General features: G+C 51.7%; 9 protein-coding genes across 9 annotated transcripts; 4 read left to right on the top strand and 5 right to left on the bottom strand.

Moving 5' to 3' along the window:
• Positions 1-136: 136 nt before the first annotated feature.
• On the bottom strand, positions 137-1,605 carry PV05_07873 (uncharacterized protein; the record flags this gene model as incomplete). Its single annotated transcript, XM_013457342.1, has 6 exons — positions 137-262; positions 313-802; positions 863-892; positions 951-1,069; positions 1,119-1,231; positions 1,290-1,605. The coding sequence occupies 6 exons, from the start codon at positions 1,603-1,605 to the stop codon at positions 137-139; spliced, it is 1,194 nt and encodes a 397-aa protein (XP_013312796.1).
• A 645-nt stretch (positions 1,606-2,250) lies between these two features.
• PV05_07872 (uncharacterized protein) lies at positions 2,251-3,873 on the top strand (the record flags this gene model as incomplete). The annotated part of the gene is made up of 4 exons (XM_013457341.1): positions 2,251-2,695; positions 2,771-3,346; positions 3,445-3,578; positions 3,646-3,873. 4 exons carry the CDS (start codon positions 2,251-2,253, stop codon positions 3,871-3,873), a joined length of 1,383 nt encoding a protein of 460 aa, XP_013312795.1.
• PV05_07871 (uncharacterized protein) lies at positions 2,984-5,811 on the bottom strand. Its single transcript, XM_013457340.1, has one exon. The coding sequence runs from the start codon at positions 5,777-5,779 to the stop codon at positions 4,181-4,183; it is 1,599 nt and encodes a 532-aa protein (XP_013312794.1). The 5' UTR covers positions 5,780-5,811; the 3' UTR covers positions 2,984-4,180.
• Positions 5,812-6,008: 197 nt separating this feature from the next.
• Positions 6,009-7,419, top strand: PV05_07870 (60S ribosomal protein L16). Its single transcript, XM_013457339.1, has 4 exons — positions 6,009-6,110; positions 6,214-6,349; positions 6,411-6,723; positions 6,804-7,419. Exons 1-4 carry the CDS (start codon positions 6,090-6,092, stop codon positions 6,937-6,939), a joined length of 606 nt encoding a protein of 201 aa, XP_013312793.1. The 5' UTR covers positions 6,009-6,089; the 3' UTR covers positions 6,940-7,419.
• A 399-nt stretch (positions 7,420-7,818) lies between these two features.
• PV05_07869 (uncharacterized protein) lies at positions 7,819-8,757 on the bottom strand (the record flags this gene model as incomplete). Its single annotated transcript, XM_013457338.1, has 2 exons — positions 7,819-8,624; positions 8,685-8,757. 2 exons carry the CDS (start codon positions 8,755-8,757, stop codon positions 7,819-7,821), a joined length of 879 nt encoding a protein of 292 aa, XP_013312792.1.
• A 271-nt stretch (positions 8,758-9,028) lies between these two features.
• PV05_07868 (uncharacterized protein) lies at positions 9,029-10,458 on the bottom strand (the record flags this gene model as incomplete). The annotated part of the gene is made up of 4 exons (XM_013457337.1): positions 9,029-9,951; positions 10,003-10,207; positions 10,257-10,266; positions 10,319-10,458. The coding sequence occupies 4 exons, from the start codon at positions 10,456-10,458 to the stop codon at positions 9,029-9,031; spliced, it is 1,278 nt and encodes a 425-aa protein (XP_013312791.1).
• Positions 10,459-10,849: 391 nt separating this feature from the next.
• On the top strand, positions 10,850-12,187 carry PV05_07867 (uncharacterized protein). Its single transcript, XM_013457336.1, has one exon. It carries the CDS (start codon positions 11,068-11,070, stop codon positions 12,049-12,051), a length of 984 nt encoding a protein of 327 aa, XP_013312790.1. The 5' UTR covers positions 10,850-11,067; the 3' UTR covers positions 12,052-12,187.
• Positions 12,188-12,450: 263 nt separating this feature from the next.
• On the top strand, positions 12,451-13,908 carry PV05_07866 (uncharacterized protein). The gene has a single exon (XM_013457335.1). It carries the CDS (start codon positions 12,551-12,553, stop codon positions 13,571-13,573), a length of 1,023 nt encoding a protein of 340 aa, XP_013312789.1. The 5' UTR covers positions 12,451-12,550; the 3' UTR covers positions 13,574-13,908.
• Positions 13,689-15,319, bottom strand: PV05_07865 (uncharacterized protein). The gene is made up of 3 exons (XM_013457334.1): positions 14,631-15,319; positions 14,265-14,582; positions 13,689-14,214 (listed from the first exon to the last, which is right to left on the bottom strand). The coding sequence occupies exons 1-3, from the start codon at positions 15,195-15,197 to the stop codon at positions 14,104-14,106; spliced, it is 996 nt and encodes a 331-aa protein (XP_013312788.1). The 5' UTR covers positions 15,198-15,319; the 3' UTR covers positions 13,689-14,103.
• Positions 15,320-15,367: the final 48 nt, after the last annotated feature.

Genomic DNA, 15,367 nt, shown 5'->3' with positions numbered 1-15,367 from the left:
GCCTTGAGTGTAGAGAGACCTTGTGTATGTATTAGGCACTGAACTTCAGTGAACCTGCCTGTCTAGATACATGGGCTCCGATACAACAAAGCTCTCTCTACGCTCAAACTTCACCTTCACGGCGTACAAGAAGCAGTCAGGCAGCAGCGACGGGCCAATCATTATAGTTCTCATCTGGCTCAAGGTATGGCCCATAATAAACAGAATGCCCTCGATCGTTCTTTGCGAACGAAACTCCCTTGTTGATGCGGTTGACTACGTCCTGTCAACTCATCAGTCAATGTCTCACTGTTTGTGAAGGTCGTGACGTACTGGGTTGTAAATGAACGGTCTTCCGATCATAACCAGATCGATTTTGCCCTCTTTGACCAGCCGGTTAGCTTCTTCAACATCATAGTCCTGGTTAGCCATAAGCGTGGAAGCGCTGCCTGGACACTTGACCAAACCGCCAAAATCCAGGACCGGATCATAATTTGACGGCAATGGATATCCTTCTGGTCGCGGAAAATAACTCAAATAACCCTCAGGGTTAGCAGATTCAGCACCAATGTTGGCGCCGCGTCGACAGATATTTATGATGCCCACTTTTCGCCCAACCAATTCTTTGATCAAATAGGTGTACGTCTCCTGCATTTCGTCGAACGTGACAACCGAGTCGTTGAGGACGTCGGTAGGGCTAATTTTGACGCAAATGAATTCAGGTCCACCAAATTCTTTGCTGATGGCGTCGACTAGTTCCAACGTGAAGCGACAACGGTTCTCTACAGAGCCACCATAGGCGTCAGTTCGTTTGTTGGCGCGCCTACGACGAGAGTATCAGCGTTCCGAGGAAAGGATTTACCCACGACAACATCTTCCTTACGAATTCATGAACTGGTGTGGCAGGTAGCCGCTATCGACGAAGTCAGCATGGGCAATGTACTCGGATGGTGAAGTTCAGAGTGTCATACCCTTGACAGAGAAGCTCAACGCCGTCGAAGCCAGCCATTTTGGCTAGCAAAATCGACCGTCGATACGTTTCAATAACATCTCGGGGGTTCTCGATAGCCTTTGCATTCTTGGTGTGACCCTAAGTCTCTCGGTCAGTGGAGCCCCTGCTGCGAGAAAGGATCTCGAACGGGAATGCCAGGTAAGTCGTGGTATTTACCATCCTCAGCGGGGACAGAAGATGGTGCAAGCACAGGGCGGCCTGTACTTTTCATTATAGGCATCTGGTCATTCTGGCATCGCCCTGTAACGACCGATATTATACCGGATCCAAGTTGCGTTAAGCTTGGGTAGCCACATACCTGCGTGCCATGCCTGAAAGAACATGTATGCTCCTTCGTTGTGGACGGCATCGACAACTGCACGCCACGCTTGGGCATGTTCATTGGAGGCCATGACAGGCGCATGCTTCCAGTCTGTGCCGGCCCAGTCGACGAAGATGCCTTCGCTCACAATGATGCCAGGACCATCTCGAGCTCTATCGGCATAATACCTAACTTGAGCTGGACCAGGTTTGAAAGAGTCAACACATCGGTTTCGAGTCATTGAGGCCATAGCGACTCGATTTCGCAACGTCAGGCCTTTTTCAATGATCGCTGGCTCAAGGAGGCTGGACATGGCAAGGGAAAGTGAGTGCACTGGCAGCACTCTCGTACGTTTGAAGCAACTACTGGATAAGGAAGAGATGGACAGAAAGATCTGACATTGACCACAGTTCGAAATATTGTTGCATTTATATAGGAAGCCAGTATTCCACATTAGGGTGCCTTACTACTATGGTATCATGGGTAAGTCGTGTAATGAAACCCGCTCTACCCGGTTGCCAAACAACTGCCGCTTGAATCGTCGAGCAGCAGTTGGGCTCCCCTTGAACAGGAGGCCCTCCTGTCACACAAATGTCCTCGCTGCTGTTGTAGTCGAATGGTACCGTAGCGCTAAACTACACGATTTACCCATGAGGCCGTAGGTACCACAGTGGAATAATATCCTGCGGAGTATAAGCCAATCCTATCGCGCCATTCCCGGAGACCCGAATGCCGCGGAAGCGAACGTGAACCGAGTGAGATTAACAATGGGGCTCTCATTCTGACGTCCTAAGACTTATCCCATCTCACTTCCTCTCATCCTCATGCAGCTGTTGATCAGAGGATGAGGAATCCAACGGCATGCGCTCAATGCCGACGAGCAAAACGCCGATGTACCCGCCACGATGCCAGTGAAGCTTGTGCTTCGTGCAACCAAAGACAACTGATTTGCGAAGGAATGCAGATTCAGCTTGTGGGCGAGCGACCCCTAGTTCCTCGACCATCTGCTACCGTGGGCACTTGCAGACAGTTCTCACAGCCACCTGAACGTCAGGTAAAACCCAAATCAGATCTATCCCACGGGACGGCCATTGAGCTTGTTGACCACTACTTGGACAAGTTCTGTGGTAGACCCCATAGCATCTTCCACCAGGCTACTCTTCGGTCACAGGTACGCAACGGCAGCCTCAATGAAGCTTTGTTGTACGCCGTCTGTGCCATCGGGTGCAAATTCTCAGGAAATCCCTATATCCGTGGTCAAGGCTCTAGCTGGGCAGCGGAATCGAAGCGGCTGCTGCAGGCGGATATCTCGAACATTTGTCTCGAGAACATCCAGGCTTGCATCTTGGTTGCGATGTTGAGTGTTGGCCACGGCGATAGTGCATCGGAAGCACTATTCTTCCGTACGTTCCTAAACCGTTGGCCCATTGCCGAGGGGATGGATGTTGGATGCATCAGCTGCTAATGGCTCGTGTCAGGTATCGCCACCGCCCTGGCTGAGATCATGAGCCTGAACTCTCCTTTTCCAGAAGGCTCTGTCATCGATCGTGAGATAAGGCGACGGGTTTGGTGGTCACTATATATGACTGACATGTGGTGCATCTCCGGGCAGGGACTCCACAGCCAATTGAAGGGTGTCAAAGCGAAGATAGAGCTCCCCATCAACGACAGGACATTTATGTCGTTACATTCTGAGCAACTCGCCATCGTTGATCCGCTAGACCATGGAATATGGGCCCAGATGATAACACTTGTCCCGCTTTTTGGACCGATTCACAATATCAACCGCCTTGCCGCTAATGGTGAAACTCATACCATCAACTTGGACCAACAGGTCGAGCAACTTGCCGGGAATCTGGAAGATTGGAAACAGAAGCTGCCGATTGATGCTCAGATGAATCATGAAAATCTCCGTCGACAACAGAAAAGAGGCCTAGGTGGGCTTTTGATCTCAATACACCTGGCATATCATCACTATGCGACACTTCTCTATTTTCGATATCTCGAAGTCCAGCTGCCAAGATCTGCGAGCGATCGTACATACATCACACGCTGTAGGGCTAATGCTTCATCCTTCGCTCCTTGTTGTACCAGTCTCGGCATTTGAAAGGTTGTGACGTGGTATATCCTAATCTTGGCCACATGGCGACAGTTTCCTCGTCAGTTTTGGTCCATACCCTCCTCTTCGGTGACCTGGATCAACTTGAAACAGCCAGCCGGGAGCTCAACACAAATTTCGAGGCACTTATGGAACTCTCACAATATTGGCCCGCCATATCTGCTATGGTACGTATCAGAATGGCCAAGTGTTTGGATTTACACTCCGCGCGCTCCGCTGCTAACGAACACACAGATTGAACGCCTACTGGTCTTCCAAGACATGTGTCTTCTGTCGACAGAGTCAGGAACACATAAACTGGATGGATGGATGTTGAGGTTCTTGATAGAGCATTCTTTGGATATCGAGGCCAAGAAGATGCAAGTGAATCCGTCAAGCTTGAATGCAGATTCTGAAAAATTGTCGTCAAAAGCCAAGGAGCTCACCGAACAGGGGCGGTATCTGAGGTTTAGGTCTCCGTAAGCTCAGTTTCGGATCCTCGTCGGCGCTGCATGCAGTGGAGTAGGTTTTGTAAGCTTTGCGGGATCCAGAATTCTAGTCTACGGCTCCCTGTAATCTGACGCACTGAGTCGTCAGGTCTGCTCGGCGAATTCTGAGGTAGCCTGAAATCGAAGCATTCGAGGCACAGAGCCATCCTTCTTGATATGCTGAGACCATTGTCCAGGGGCAGAGTTGAAGCCGTTGATGACTGAGGTGGCGAGACATCGACATCTTACAGAAGATATGGTCTCAGTTCCAACTGAGATTCTTCCTCGAATCCTTCTGCGCTTCAGGTCACATCCATCTGTACCTCCACGTCGTCTTCTTCACTCTCGATGTCCAGCAGAGCCTTTTTCTCTTCGAATTTCTTCATCGCCAGATCCCCATCATCTCCATTCCGTTTGGCTTCAAAGTATGCTTTCCTCTTCTCCAGGTCAATTTCATCTTGCACTTTCATTTTCGCCAGCTTGTGATCTTTTCGTTTGTGTTCGGCGTTGCGTAACACGGCAATCTGCTGCTTCAATTGGAAGACCTCATCCTCGAGCCTTTCCACCTTGCCAAGCTGGCTGCCGTCCAACGAAGGGGCAGTTCCTTGATTCCCGACAGCAAGGGAGCGTAAAGCATCGTCTAGCAAACTTGTTGGAAAGCCGTGGCCCAAGATAGCCTGACTGAAGAGATTGTCTTCTTCGCTTGGTCTTAGCGCGTCGATCTTCATGTGGAGGTTGTATTTCGCTGGAATGCCGCAGGTGCCCTTGTCTCTCGATGAAGTGAGCTCAAGATTTGGCTTGACGACGTTTGTTATGGTGTATCTGGGCTTCGACCTATTTGGGAACCCTTCTGGCTCGAGCATTTCAATGTTTGTAACAGGTTGGCCAAGATTAGTGATCTCGTTCGATATCCGGTGCTTTGCAACATCCCAGCGTACGATGACCCCATTTTGATGGCCTGATATGAGTGACGTTCCATCGTAAGATAGTGTCAAACAGTTCGCAGCACCGATTTCCTCTGAAGATGCGACCCAGCTGTCTTTGGCGAGCAGTTGGATAGGTGGGATATGCGACGACGTGAATAATGAGACCTTATCATTGACTGTATGCCGGAAGAGTTCGAAGGACTGAATGCGGCCGTCATTGCAACCGAAGTAGACGGCCCGGTCTGCTGGATCGATAGTGACCGAGACGGCCAAAGACGGAAGAAGAAGGGTTCGAAGGATCTGACATGAGTCGATATTCCACAGGTAGCAAGTCCCGTCATCGGATGTGGATACAGCATAATTCGTGTTGATTCTCGAATGGCCGCACGAAAGGGCGGTAATGGCTCCTCTGTGCCCGGAAAAGGTCTGTACAGGTGAATGCGACGGCTCTTCAGATCCAAAAGTACCTGTGGGTTGCAGGAACGAGACAAGTTTCAGCAGAGACCAGACGTGGATACTTGAGTCAGCTGAGCCTGAAAGGATGTACTCATTCTTAGGAGTGATGCATAGTGAGGAGACAGCTTGAAGATGCGAAGCGGATGAGTTGGTCAATCTTCCCGTAGCAACTTCCCAAAGTATCAACTTCCCACCCTCGGTCCCGAGCACAAGTATTGCGGCTCCTTGAGCATATGCAAGGCTGAGTATTCTCTCGGGGAAGGGAACCGTGGCTTCTTGATTGCCGCGGTCTCTGCTATACACATTCACCACTGCTTTATCAGCTTGCGCAGCAAAGATGTGGGAGTCGCTGATAGAGACACAGCCCGGTCTGCTTGAGCTCTTCTTATACCCATGGCGATAGGCACTCTGTGGCTGGAACTCGTGCAGGAAAATGCCTACATCTTTCAGGGAGGCGCTGGCATGGGCGACGGGCTTATTGGTAGTCAGAGAAGCTGCAACAAAGCTCTCAGTAAGCATTGTCAAAGTCAATGCAGCATACTCGACCTGCCACTAATTGACTGGCAGCATTGCTCGTGTCGTACCTTTGAGGCTCTACGAGACTTTTTCATGAAAATGTTTCAAGGTGTTGGAGTTCCGCCTCCGATCTGCAAATCTCCACTATTGCACGTGATCATTCCTGCCAAGAACGAATTCTCGCCGGGGCTTGGCACACAACTGCTTCGCACTCTCGGGTGATGGATTGAGTCTCGAAACTTGAAGTTCGACCAACGACCAATTTCAACACCTCGCCAACTTGCGATCATTATCCCATAATTCGGAGGGCAAGATGTCGACATTCGAGCCTGTCGTAAGTCCTCCCACCAGTCCGAAGACTACACGTCCGCCGCCGACAAAATCCATCTGCGCACTTTGAGTTCGGACAAAGGCTAACATTGAATCTCACCACGCAGGTTGTCATTGACGGCAAGGGCCATCTCCTCGGTCGTCTCGCCAGTACCGTCGCAAAGCAGCTCTTGAACGGCCAGAAGATCGTCGTGGTCCGATGCGAGGCTCTCAACATCTCTGGCGAATTCTTCCGTGCTAAGCGTACGTCTGACATTACACCGCAACAACTCTCCACACAAGCACGACTAACGCAGATGAACAGTGAAGTACCATGCCTACCTCCGCAAGATCACCCGATACAACCCTACTCGTGGTGGTCCCTTCCATTTCCGCGCGCCAGCCCGTATCTTCTACAAGACCGTCCGAGGCATGATCCCACACAAGACCGCCCGAGGCGCCGCCGCCATGGAGAGACTGAAGGTTTTCGAGGGCATTCCTCCCCCATACGACAAGAAGCAGCGCATGGTTGTGCCCCAGGCCCTGAGGGTGCTCAGATTAAAGCCCGGCCGCAAGTACTGCACCGTCGGCCGGTTGGCGCACGAGGTGGGCTGGAAATACCAGGATGTTGTTGCTAGGTATGTCTTTTCCATCCCTGTTCCAGTTGATTTCGGTCGGTATGCGGGCAAAGAACGGACCGCTAACGTGTATGAAATAGACTCGAGGAGAGAAGAAAGGTCAAGGGCCACGCATACTACGAGAGAAAGAAGGTCGCCAGAAGACAACTCGCCGAGGCACAGAAGACATCCAGCGATTCCAAGACGAAAGAGAAGTTGGCCGCTTTGGGCTACTAGATGCATTCAAATCCAGACTTTGTTCCTGCGGCTCACTTATGATCCATCTCCGACTGGTATTTTCCGTCGAATAAGGTCGTACGTGATTGGGGAATGTCTCGACAGACCACGAAAATCGAATTATGAGTTCAGTGGAGGGAAGATGGTGCGCTATGTGGTGTTGTTAATCGACCATGTTTTCACATGCGGTCGGACCGGACATGCTAAATGCAATCTCAATTCTTGACCGTTGCGGCAGTCAGTCGTATTCTGGTGCGCGGAAAATAGAATGCCACCAGGCAAGGGAGCCGTTATGCATGGGGAGTGACGGTGATTCAGACAAAAAACATATCTGCCAATAACGGTATCTTGCCTTTTCTGGTTGGGAAATATGTGGCTTGAAAGTGCTTCAGCTACGTCCAGCAGTAAGCAGGAGACAAAATGATGAAATCCGCCAAAAAAAGCCAACCGGTGTTCAGTTGTAATTCATGTGAAGTCTGCCATTCTTCTGTACTCATCTCGCTCTGACCCTTGGCCTCGCCGATACCTACACAAGGTAAGTCGATTGTCCACGCGCTCGGGTAAAGCCCAGCTGCTACACTAGAGGGTCCTGGCTATGTGGCATGCCATGTTCTCTCAGCACTTCGCTGGTTCACAGTGCATGATCTCCTCGTCAGAGCAAAGCCCTGCACAAGACCGGTTGAGGCCTCGCTCACCAGCTATAGTCATATTCCGCAAAAGGCACATGGCTACACCCCATCCCTATCCCGTCAGTTTCTTCCCCATAAGAGCCCCGGATCTGATACCGCTCAGGCGGCCTCCAAGAGGAATTGTCACCCAAAGTAGACACGTCCTCCACGCTTGCGCTGCATTCTCCAGTAACTTGATCAGTTTCTTACATCACCTGGAGGATTTTCGTTTGGCTGAACTCTGCAAGGCCAGGTAGCGATGCGACTGAACGCAACCAGAGCATATTCGAACGCCATCGATTTCTGGTGCCTGCGAAGGTTCACGGCAAAGCTGGCACCTTTTGTCGCCCTTGGCATGCTTGATGGCAGAAGCTGCCTTCGCCAACGTAGCCTTGACTGTTGCAGGTTTGGTCCTAGCCGACCTGTTTGAGATCGAATCCGACGGTGTCAGAGTCGGTGCTTGGCTCGGTGCAGCGGTGTGCTTGCCCTCTAGCGAGACGAATCCCACTTTGTGAGTAGGCGGAGGTGGGAGCGGTGGTATATGAGCCAATGTCGGAGGCGGTGCTGGGGCGACGTGGATCGTAGGCGCAGGTGCTGGAGGAGGAAATCGAATTGTTGGAGGCGGCGGAGGTGGAGGAGGAATTTGAAGTAGCACTGGAGGAGGCGGCGGTGGAGTGTGAACGCCGTTCTGGTTGTCGGCCCGTCCAGCAGTGACAAGTGCTCTTCGTCCGTCGTCAGAGAGCTTCAAGAAGTCCTCCGGCTTCATGAATGTCTGCACGCCATGCCTCCGTGTGACTGTCTCCGTACCGTAGATTTTCATGAAACCGCCGTTTCCGCTCGAATCTCCCTGCGCAGAGTTCGACTGAGTGACACAAGGATTTGCCTGCCGAAGGAAGGGATTCGGAGCGTGGAATGGAAGGGGGTGCTGGTCGTATCCGGAGACTTGGCCGACATGCCTGATCTCACCGATATGCAACATTTTGGTTTTCGTTACACCCGATGGACTTCCCACTTGCGCTTGATTCTGTTAGCAACTTGCTGTTCGGGAACTCATAGGGACGCAGAATCACGACGTACCAATACTGTCTTTGTTGGACCCGGAATTAGTCTGTCCGCCCTTGAACGGGGTTTCGTGTTTTTCGGATGGCATGATTTCTGGCCCTGTGCAGCGAAGGCGAAGGCCGGTACATGAGAACACGTTTGGGAAGAGAGGGAAAATATGAAGGAGATAGGGGAGAATGCACTAATTATAACCAAGACATCAAGTTGCTCGAGATACTGAGGAGCAATGACGGCACAGCATAAGCCCGCCGTTTGAAAGAGAGCTCGTCACCAGCATCGAAGTCATTATTTCAAACCAAGTCCTGTCAGGGGATGAATACAAACGTCCAGCCGTCAAATCAACCATTCTGTCGACCGATTCACTGAGACTTCTTGGCCTCTCCGTTCTGATTTCCTTCCACCCATGGATGTCTGACGGTGTCGTGACTGACCTCGGCATTCACCTTGCCTTCCACATAAGGATGCTTGATAGTCAAACACCAGATATCCAAGTAATCACAAATGGTGGTGATGACATCGTGAACGAAGCTTCCGTACACGCCTAGGGCGAGGCCCAGGGCGAGAAAGATGAACGCCACCTGGTAGATGTCATCTCCTAGAGCACTTGGCCACAGCCCCAACTTTGGGCCTAGGCTGTCGACAACAGCCCAGGCAAGTGGAATGATGAGCACATTTTGATAGGGGAATTTGTCCTTGACCAGGTGTGCAACAATCATTTGTCCCACGGAATAAGCGTTGACCATGCTGGCGAATAGGACGAATGGGATGAGATGATGATGCAGGATCACCGGGTTCAACCATAGGTATACCGGTATCAGAGTCCAGGTGACGGTGATAGGCAATAACCCTAGCAAGGCTTTGTACGGATCCTGGCCCCTTTCTCGTCGGACGTTGATCACAGTCCGAGCACTGCTGATGGTATTAAACACCAGGACCACGCCCCCGTACACCATATACCACTCGTTCCATGCTAGCTGGTACAGATTGTCTGGGACAAGGCCGTACTTCGGAATGCCAAGACTTGGAAGCATAGGTTGCTGCCAGTAACTTGCCCCTCCCTTCAAATATGTGAGGAAGTAGACCACAACCAAAGTAAGCACCCCTTCCACTGGCCCAGAAATGATCCCCAAGGTCAAAGTGTGGGTATGGTACTCATCCCAGGTCTGGATGTAGAAGGTGAAGACTGTGCCAAAGAGTGTAAGGACTGTCTTCCAAGACTGGCCCAGGTTCATCGCAGCTGCGAAAAGGAGGACTTCGAGGCCGGTATTACAAGCGTCGACTCCTGCAACATGTCAGCTTCTCATCCACCTCCTTGCCTGGCTATGAGACCAACCGTGGTCGAAGAGCTCTCCCAGAGGTCCGCTTTGATGTGTCCTCCGTGCCTGCGATCCATCCACGGCATCGAAGGTCTGGTAAAGGAAGAGGCCGATAGCCCAAGACAAATAGACCCACGGAGGACAGTCGGTGTCGAGGCTAGGATTGTACCAAAGCATGGTCAAGACATTGACAACCACAAAACTAAAGCCGGTGAGGGTGATCTGTCCGGGGGATTAGCACTTGTAGACTGTCGACACCTAAAGTACATACAAGATTCGGCCTGCAACACAAGTCAACAAGATGATCGACTACAAGAGTGTAGACATACTCACGCCATAGACATTGGGAAGCATTTGATGGCGACATTGGTGTAGAATGGCTTGAGGATATACTTGGATACTAAGGATTTATCGACGCCGGCGTACTTGTACTCGCGCAACTTTGGGAGGTTGCGCTGTCGGATGTAGACCATCTTGAGCTTCTGGAGCGAAATCGATACGCGTCAAATAATATGCGCAGAAAACGACACCTAGGAGAAACGAAGAAACGACGAGTACTGCAACAAAGCGCCTTTCGTGGGAGTGTGGAAAAGGAGGGTGCGATGCCAGTGCCAGATTTGTTGTTTCCAAGATTCTTTTGAACGAAACGTCATCCCACGTGACATGCAGCGCTTGTATACCTTGTGCTCCACAGAGCATTCTGCACTTGAGAGCCAAATGCCCCGATGCCTGACTTGCAACCTCAACGGCGAACGGTCATCTCCACGCGTCCTTGCGTGCAACGACTCCAAAAGCTGCTTCCCATCTGAGAAGAAATAACAGTTGCCCTACGACTGGCTTGACCCCTCACCCTCCATGATGCACGATGCAACGCTAGCAATCGAGAAGATAAGCTACGTGGAAGCTTTCTGGTCGGGACATTGTCCTCGCTTGATTCCCACTATGATTCGATACTCGTTCTTCTGGATTATATATCGCGACGTCGTCTCTGGATCAATGATAGAATTTGCTTCCCTTCCATAAATGTGAGCACATATATTGTCTGTGACATCGCCTGAAGGTAAGGACACCATCTCATCAACATGGGCTCCTACACACCAGTCTACGACCAAGACATCCACACCATCCACATCACCGAGGATGTCAGGCAATCCGGCAACGCCAGCCTGGAACTCATCGCCGAGGGCGCCGCCTTCCTACACAAGGATGGCATCATCGTGCTGGACAATGCCATCGACACTGCGCACGTCGACACTCTGAATGCCAAACTATCTCCCGAAGCACTCGAGATCGCCGCCGACCCTGGTCACCATTTCAACTTTGGCAAGCAGACGCGCAATATGGACCAAGCCCCTCCGCCAACGAAAGAGCTGATGTTCAAGGACATCTGGTGCAATCCGTTCGCGGCCGCGATCCTGGCAGCGGTCCTTGGCCCTCGGCCTGTGGTCCATTATGCCAACGGAAACACTGCACTAAGAGCGCCTCCGCACGGCAGGCAGCCTGTGCATTCGGATTGTGAATTCGCACACCCCGCCTATTTCCCGTTCGCGTACGTGATCAATATCAGCCTGGTGGATGTCACGCCCGAGAACGGGGGGACGGAAGTGTGGGTTGGGAGTCATCATGTCTCTACGCATGAAGCACATAGTCCCGGAAGCGACGATGAACAAATACTCTCGATCAAGCCCGTATTGGTGGAGGAGCGGAGGAAGCATAGCCCGCCGGTTCAGGTGAATACGAAGCGAGGAAGTCTTGTGATCAGGGACCTCAGATTATGGCACGCGGGCATGCCAAACTTGACAGACGAGCCGAGGGTGATGCTTGCCTTTGTAGCGAGTCCGGTGTGGTGGCAGGGAAGAACTAAGATCTTGTTGCCGCAGGATGTGAAAGAGATGGTGGAGGCGTGGAAAGAAGAGATTCAATACGATGCTGAGTATGTGGATGGAGAAGTCGATTATAAGAAGCTCAAAAGCGCAGGAGTTGATTTTGATTCGAAGAGCAAGGTACTCGAGAAGTATAGGGGTGAGCTGAGTAGGTGGCCGACGTATACTCCCAGGTGGTATTGAAGAGAAATTGGATTCATCATTATACTATGTGAGAGCAATGTAGCTGTGGTCACATCCTGTCAGTTCTTTGAGAACATGGTCGGCATGTGAGCTAATGGTACCATCACCGCTTCGACGATGTTCCGGCATACGCACTGAAAGGCTTTCTAGCGTCGGATTGTCAATGCATGGTAGGCAATAGCAGAGTCTGTTCTTTTGCTCGTGAGAAACACTGGGGCATGTCCCCGAGTCAGTTACAGTAGTATCCGATCAGCAAGTGGGAGTCGAGAGACCCGAAGTATCTGAAATTATGTTGGCGACCCAGCGACTACAACCGGAAGGTACAGCGGCTCTAAAAGCGGCGCGCCAATTGTATCCCAATCAGGCATTGGACTTCCAAATTTCCAAACCGAAGGCACCGTTTCGAAAGCAGAAGTCTCTGGATCAAAGCTTGGAAAACGGGAGTCGTAGACAGGGCCGTGACTCCTTCACACCTTGACTGCCACCGTAGTCATTCCAAATGCCACCACGACTACGCCTGCGCTCTCTGGCGCAGCTGGCAGAGCTCCGAGTCGAGCGAACCTCTTCCAAATACACATACATCTGCGGCCGATGCCAATATGCAACGGCTGTAGCCACCACTCCAGCACCCTCAGACGCTCAAATACAAGCCTCGATACCCTCATTAACACGTTACCCGCCCGCTAATCCACCCTCCTTCCGAAATCCGGCCTATCGAAAATCCCAGCTTCTCCGATCATATGTTTCTCTCATCAAAACGACTCCTCTGATCGTTTTCTTCCAACACAGCAACCTCAAATCCACAGAATGGGTCGGGTTGAGACGCGAGTTGACATCGGCGCTTCAGAAAGTTGACGCGCAGCTTGCAGCACAAGGGGCGCCGCCGGAGGCGCTAATTGGTGAATACATCAAGCTGCAGGTTATCAAGACGAACATCTTCGAGCCCGCGCTGCGAATTGCCGAGTACTTTAAGCCAGGCGACCTGCCACCGGAGCCCATGGGAGGCTTGTCAGGGATATCGTCAGAAAAGGAGGATCCCTCATTAACGCATGCGCTTTCCGAGGCTGCGTTCAAAGCTGCTAAAGCACATGAGGGTGAGCATGCTCTGACGCCGGTGTTGCAGGGTGCAGCTGCGATTCTGACATTGCCGGCTGTCTCCCCTGTGCACTTGAAGGCCGCGTTCTCGATTCTCTCGCCGCAAGCTCCTGCGTTCCCAGCACCAACAAGGCGAGCCGTGCCCACATATTATGATCCACCGGTGCAGGATGGCATCAAGAAGTTGCTCCTGCTAGGAGCCAGGATCGATGGACAGATATTTGATATGGAAGGCACGAGGTGGGTGGGAAGTATTGATGGGGGGATTGATGGTTTGCGTGCACAGTTGGTGGCTATACTACAAGGATTTGGTGCCGGTATCACTACGACACTGGAGAGCGCAAGCAGGAGTCTGTGGTTCACGTTGGAGAGTCGGAGGAACATGCTTGAGGAGGACGGTAAGCCCAGCGAGGAGAAGACGGGGTGAAACTGATGGCAAAAGCGCTGTCTAGTGGCTTCCGCCATGTGCTGATGTTACGACTCGCGCCCTTGAAATCATATGCCAAGTGAAAAGCGACCTCATTGCTCATGCAACATCAGATCTTCATGGGTTAGAGGCCGTCGACCGCAAGGCTGCTCCCAGATGTAACAATACCAACGTAGGTATGTTTGGAATTGTATTCAACAGAAAATTGGTCCTTCTGTACATAACAAGAAACAGTCGTTTATCACCGGCTTAGAAGCGACTGCTCGCACCTATGCACCCGCTTCAGTCCCAACCATCCGACCAAAAAGGAAGCGCCGGGCAACCGCACAACCGTCTTTAGTGGTCCGTACAAAGATTATTGACATTGCGAGACTCAAACTAACTCCGCTCCCAATCGCAATCGTACATGACACGATACGGTCTCGGTGTGTTCAACCTAGATCAGGCCGGAACAACGTTGACCAGGACATGTTCTCCGCTTGTACAACATAAGCGAACTTCCGGCGACGACCTCTCACATATGCATTGGCTTATAGTGCCTCGGTCGATCGTTTGCGTGGAGCTGACGGTTCAAGGCCATAGACGGTGCGGTACTCCTCAATGTATCGTGTCTTATCAGCTTCGGCCTTGTCGTTGTATGGCTACACAAAGTCAGTTGATGATGCAGAACAGGTGCTGCATGGACACCTACCTTCTTCTCAGAAGCCGACATATTCTTCCATTCCCTGCCTAGCAATTTACCAGACTCTGCGACGGTCATGCCTCTCAGATCACCAGACGAGTGACGCTCTGCAAAGAAGAAAGAGTATGCATTACGCCGAGATTTCACGGTGCGATCATCGTGGATAGGGGTGAACCTCGTCTTTTTCCCGGCTGCCTGAGCTTTTCTGCGCAGTTGTCGTCGAGCAATGTTTGCTTGCTTGACTTCGAGGGGAGTGTGGGTTTGGACCCATTTCTTGTAAGCAATGGTGTTCTTCTCCCTGTTCTCGTTCGCTTGATGGTTGTATCGCTACAGCTAGTCAGTAATAGCATTACATACGGGTAGGCTGTCGCAGACCTCGCGCTCTTCCGGGCTTAGGCTCTTGTATCTCTGCGACGCAGAAGCTGACCTGCTCTTAACGGGTCCACCATTTTTGGATTCTTCAACCAATACCAGCATGTAAGCTGTCGAAGGAAGCTGTTTGGGCTCGTCTAGCAGGGCTTTTGCGCGCAGGTCTAATTGTGCCTTTCGCGCTTTTTGTGCAATAGCTGTCTTGCTTGGTGCCTTCTTGGCTCTTGTTTTCGGTTTGGAGTTCTTTGCTGCCTTCTTCTTGGAAGGTTTCGCGGTTTTCTTCTTAGTAGAGGTGGTCGTCTTGGTTGTAGCGGTGCGCTTGGCAGGCGTGCGTCCGGTATGGGCTTTCGGTCGGCTAGCTGGCTTTGGTGAGGCTGTCGCGTATGTTCTAGCGTGCTTAGAGAATGCTGCGAGGTCTAACCAGGTACCCCCATTGTTGGTTTGTTCCTTGTTGCCTGAACAATGGCAGGAAACGCGTGGAATGGGGTTGACAGCTGAAGGTCGCGTGAACGTTCGCGTTGACCTGGCCAGCAGCCTGGAAGCCAGCGGTCGCGAAGACAGAAGCACCACCATGACGGCGGCTTTGAGGTGAGAGGAATGTGGGGGTTTGGTGGAAGTTATCAACGTAAGGGATGGCGCATTGAGATGGTGGATGATATCCGTTGTCGAAGCACTCGGTGGCTGGGGTTTGTCGCATTGACTTCCGACACGCGAATGCTGCAACCTGCAGGAGCGTTAATCGG

This window comes from Exophiala xenobiotica (assembly GCF_000835505.1).
Source record: "Exophiala xenobiotica strain CBS 118157 unplaced genomic scaffold supercont1.5, whole genome shotgun sequence".
NCBI lineage: Eukaryota > Fungi > Ascomycota > Eurotiomycetes > Chaetothyriales > Herpotrichiellaceae > Exophiala > Exophiala xenobiotica.
The sequence above is the reverse complement of the archived record's forward strand: the minus strand, read 5'-3'. Positions and strand labels throughout refer to the sequence as shown.

What these genes read in the sequence shown, in the direction of transcription:
- PV05_07867 (XM_013457336.1), top strand. Translation starts at nt 11,068, where the DNA reads ATGGGCTCCTACACACCAGTCTACGACCAAGACATCCACACCATCCAC.
- PV05_07866 (XM_013457335.1), top strand. Translation starts at nt 12,551, where the DNA reads ATGCCACCACGACTACGCCTGCGCTCTCTGGCGCAGCTGGCAGAGCTC.
- PV05_07871 (XM_013457340.1), bottom strand. Translation starts at nt 5,779, where the DNA reads ATGCTTACTGAGAGCTTTGTTGCAGCTTCTCTGACTACCAATAAGCCC.
- PV05_07865 (XM_013457334.1), bottom strand. Translation starts at nt 15,197, where the DNA reads ATGGTGGTGCTTCTGTCTTCGCGACCGCTGGCTTCCAGGCTGCTGGCC. An exon ending in TAAGCCCGGAAGAGCGCGAG is followed by an intron (nt 14,583 to 14,630) that starts GTCTGCGACAGC and finishes GACTAGCTGTAG; the next exon opens with CGATACAACCATCAAGCGAA. An exon ending in TGTCGGCTTCTGAGAAGAAG is followed by an intron (nt 14,215 to 14,264) that starts GTAGGTGTCCAT and finishes GACTTTGTGTAG; the next exon opens with CCATACAACGACAAGGCCGA.
- PV05_07870 (XM_013457339.1), top strand. Translation starts at nt 6,090, where the DNA reads ATGTCGACATTCGAGCCTGTC. An exon ending in CGAATTCTTCCGTGCTAAGC is followed by an intron (nt 6,350 to 6,410) that starts GTACGTCTGACA and finishes GCAGATGAACAG; the next exon opens with TGAAGTACCATGCCTACCTC. An exon ending in TACCAGGATGTTGTTGCTAG is followed by an intron (nt 6,724 to 6,803) that starts GTATGTCTTTTC and finishes TGTATGAAATAG; the next exon opens with ACTCGAGGAGAGAAGAAAGG.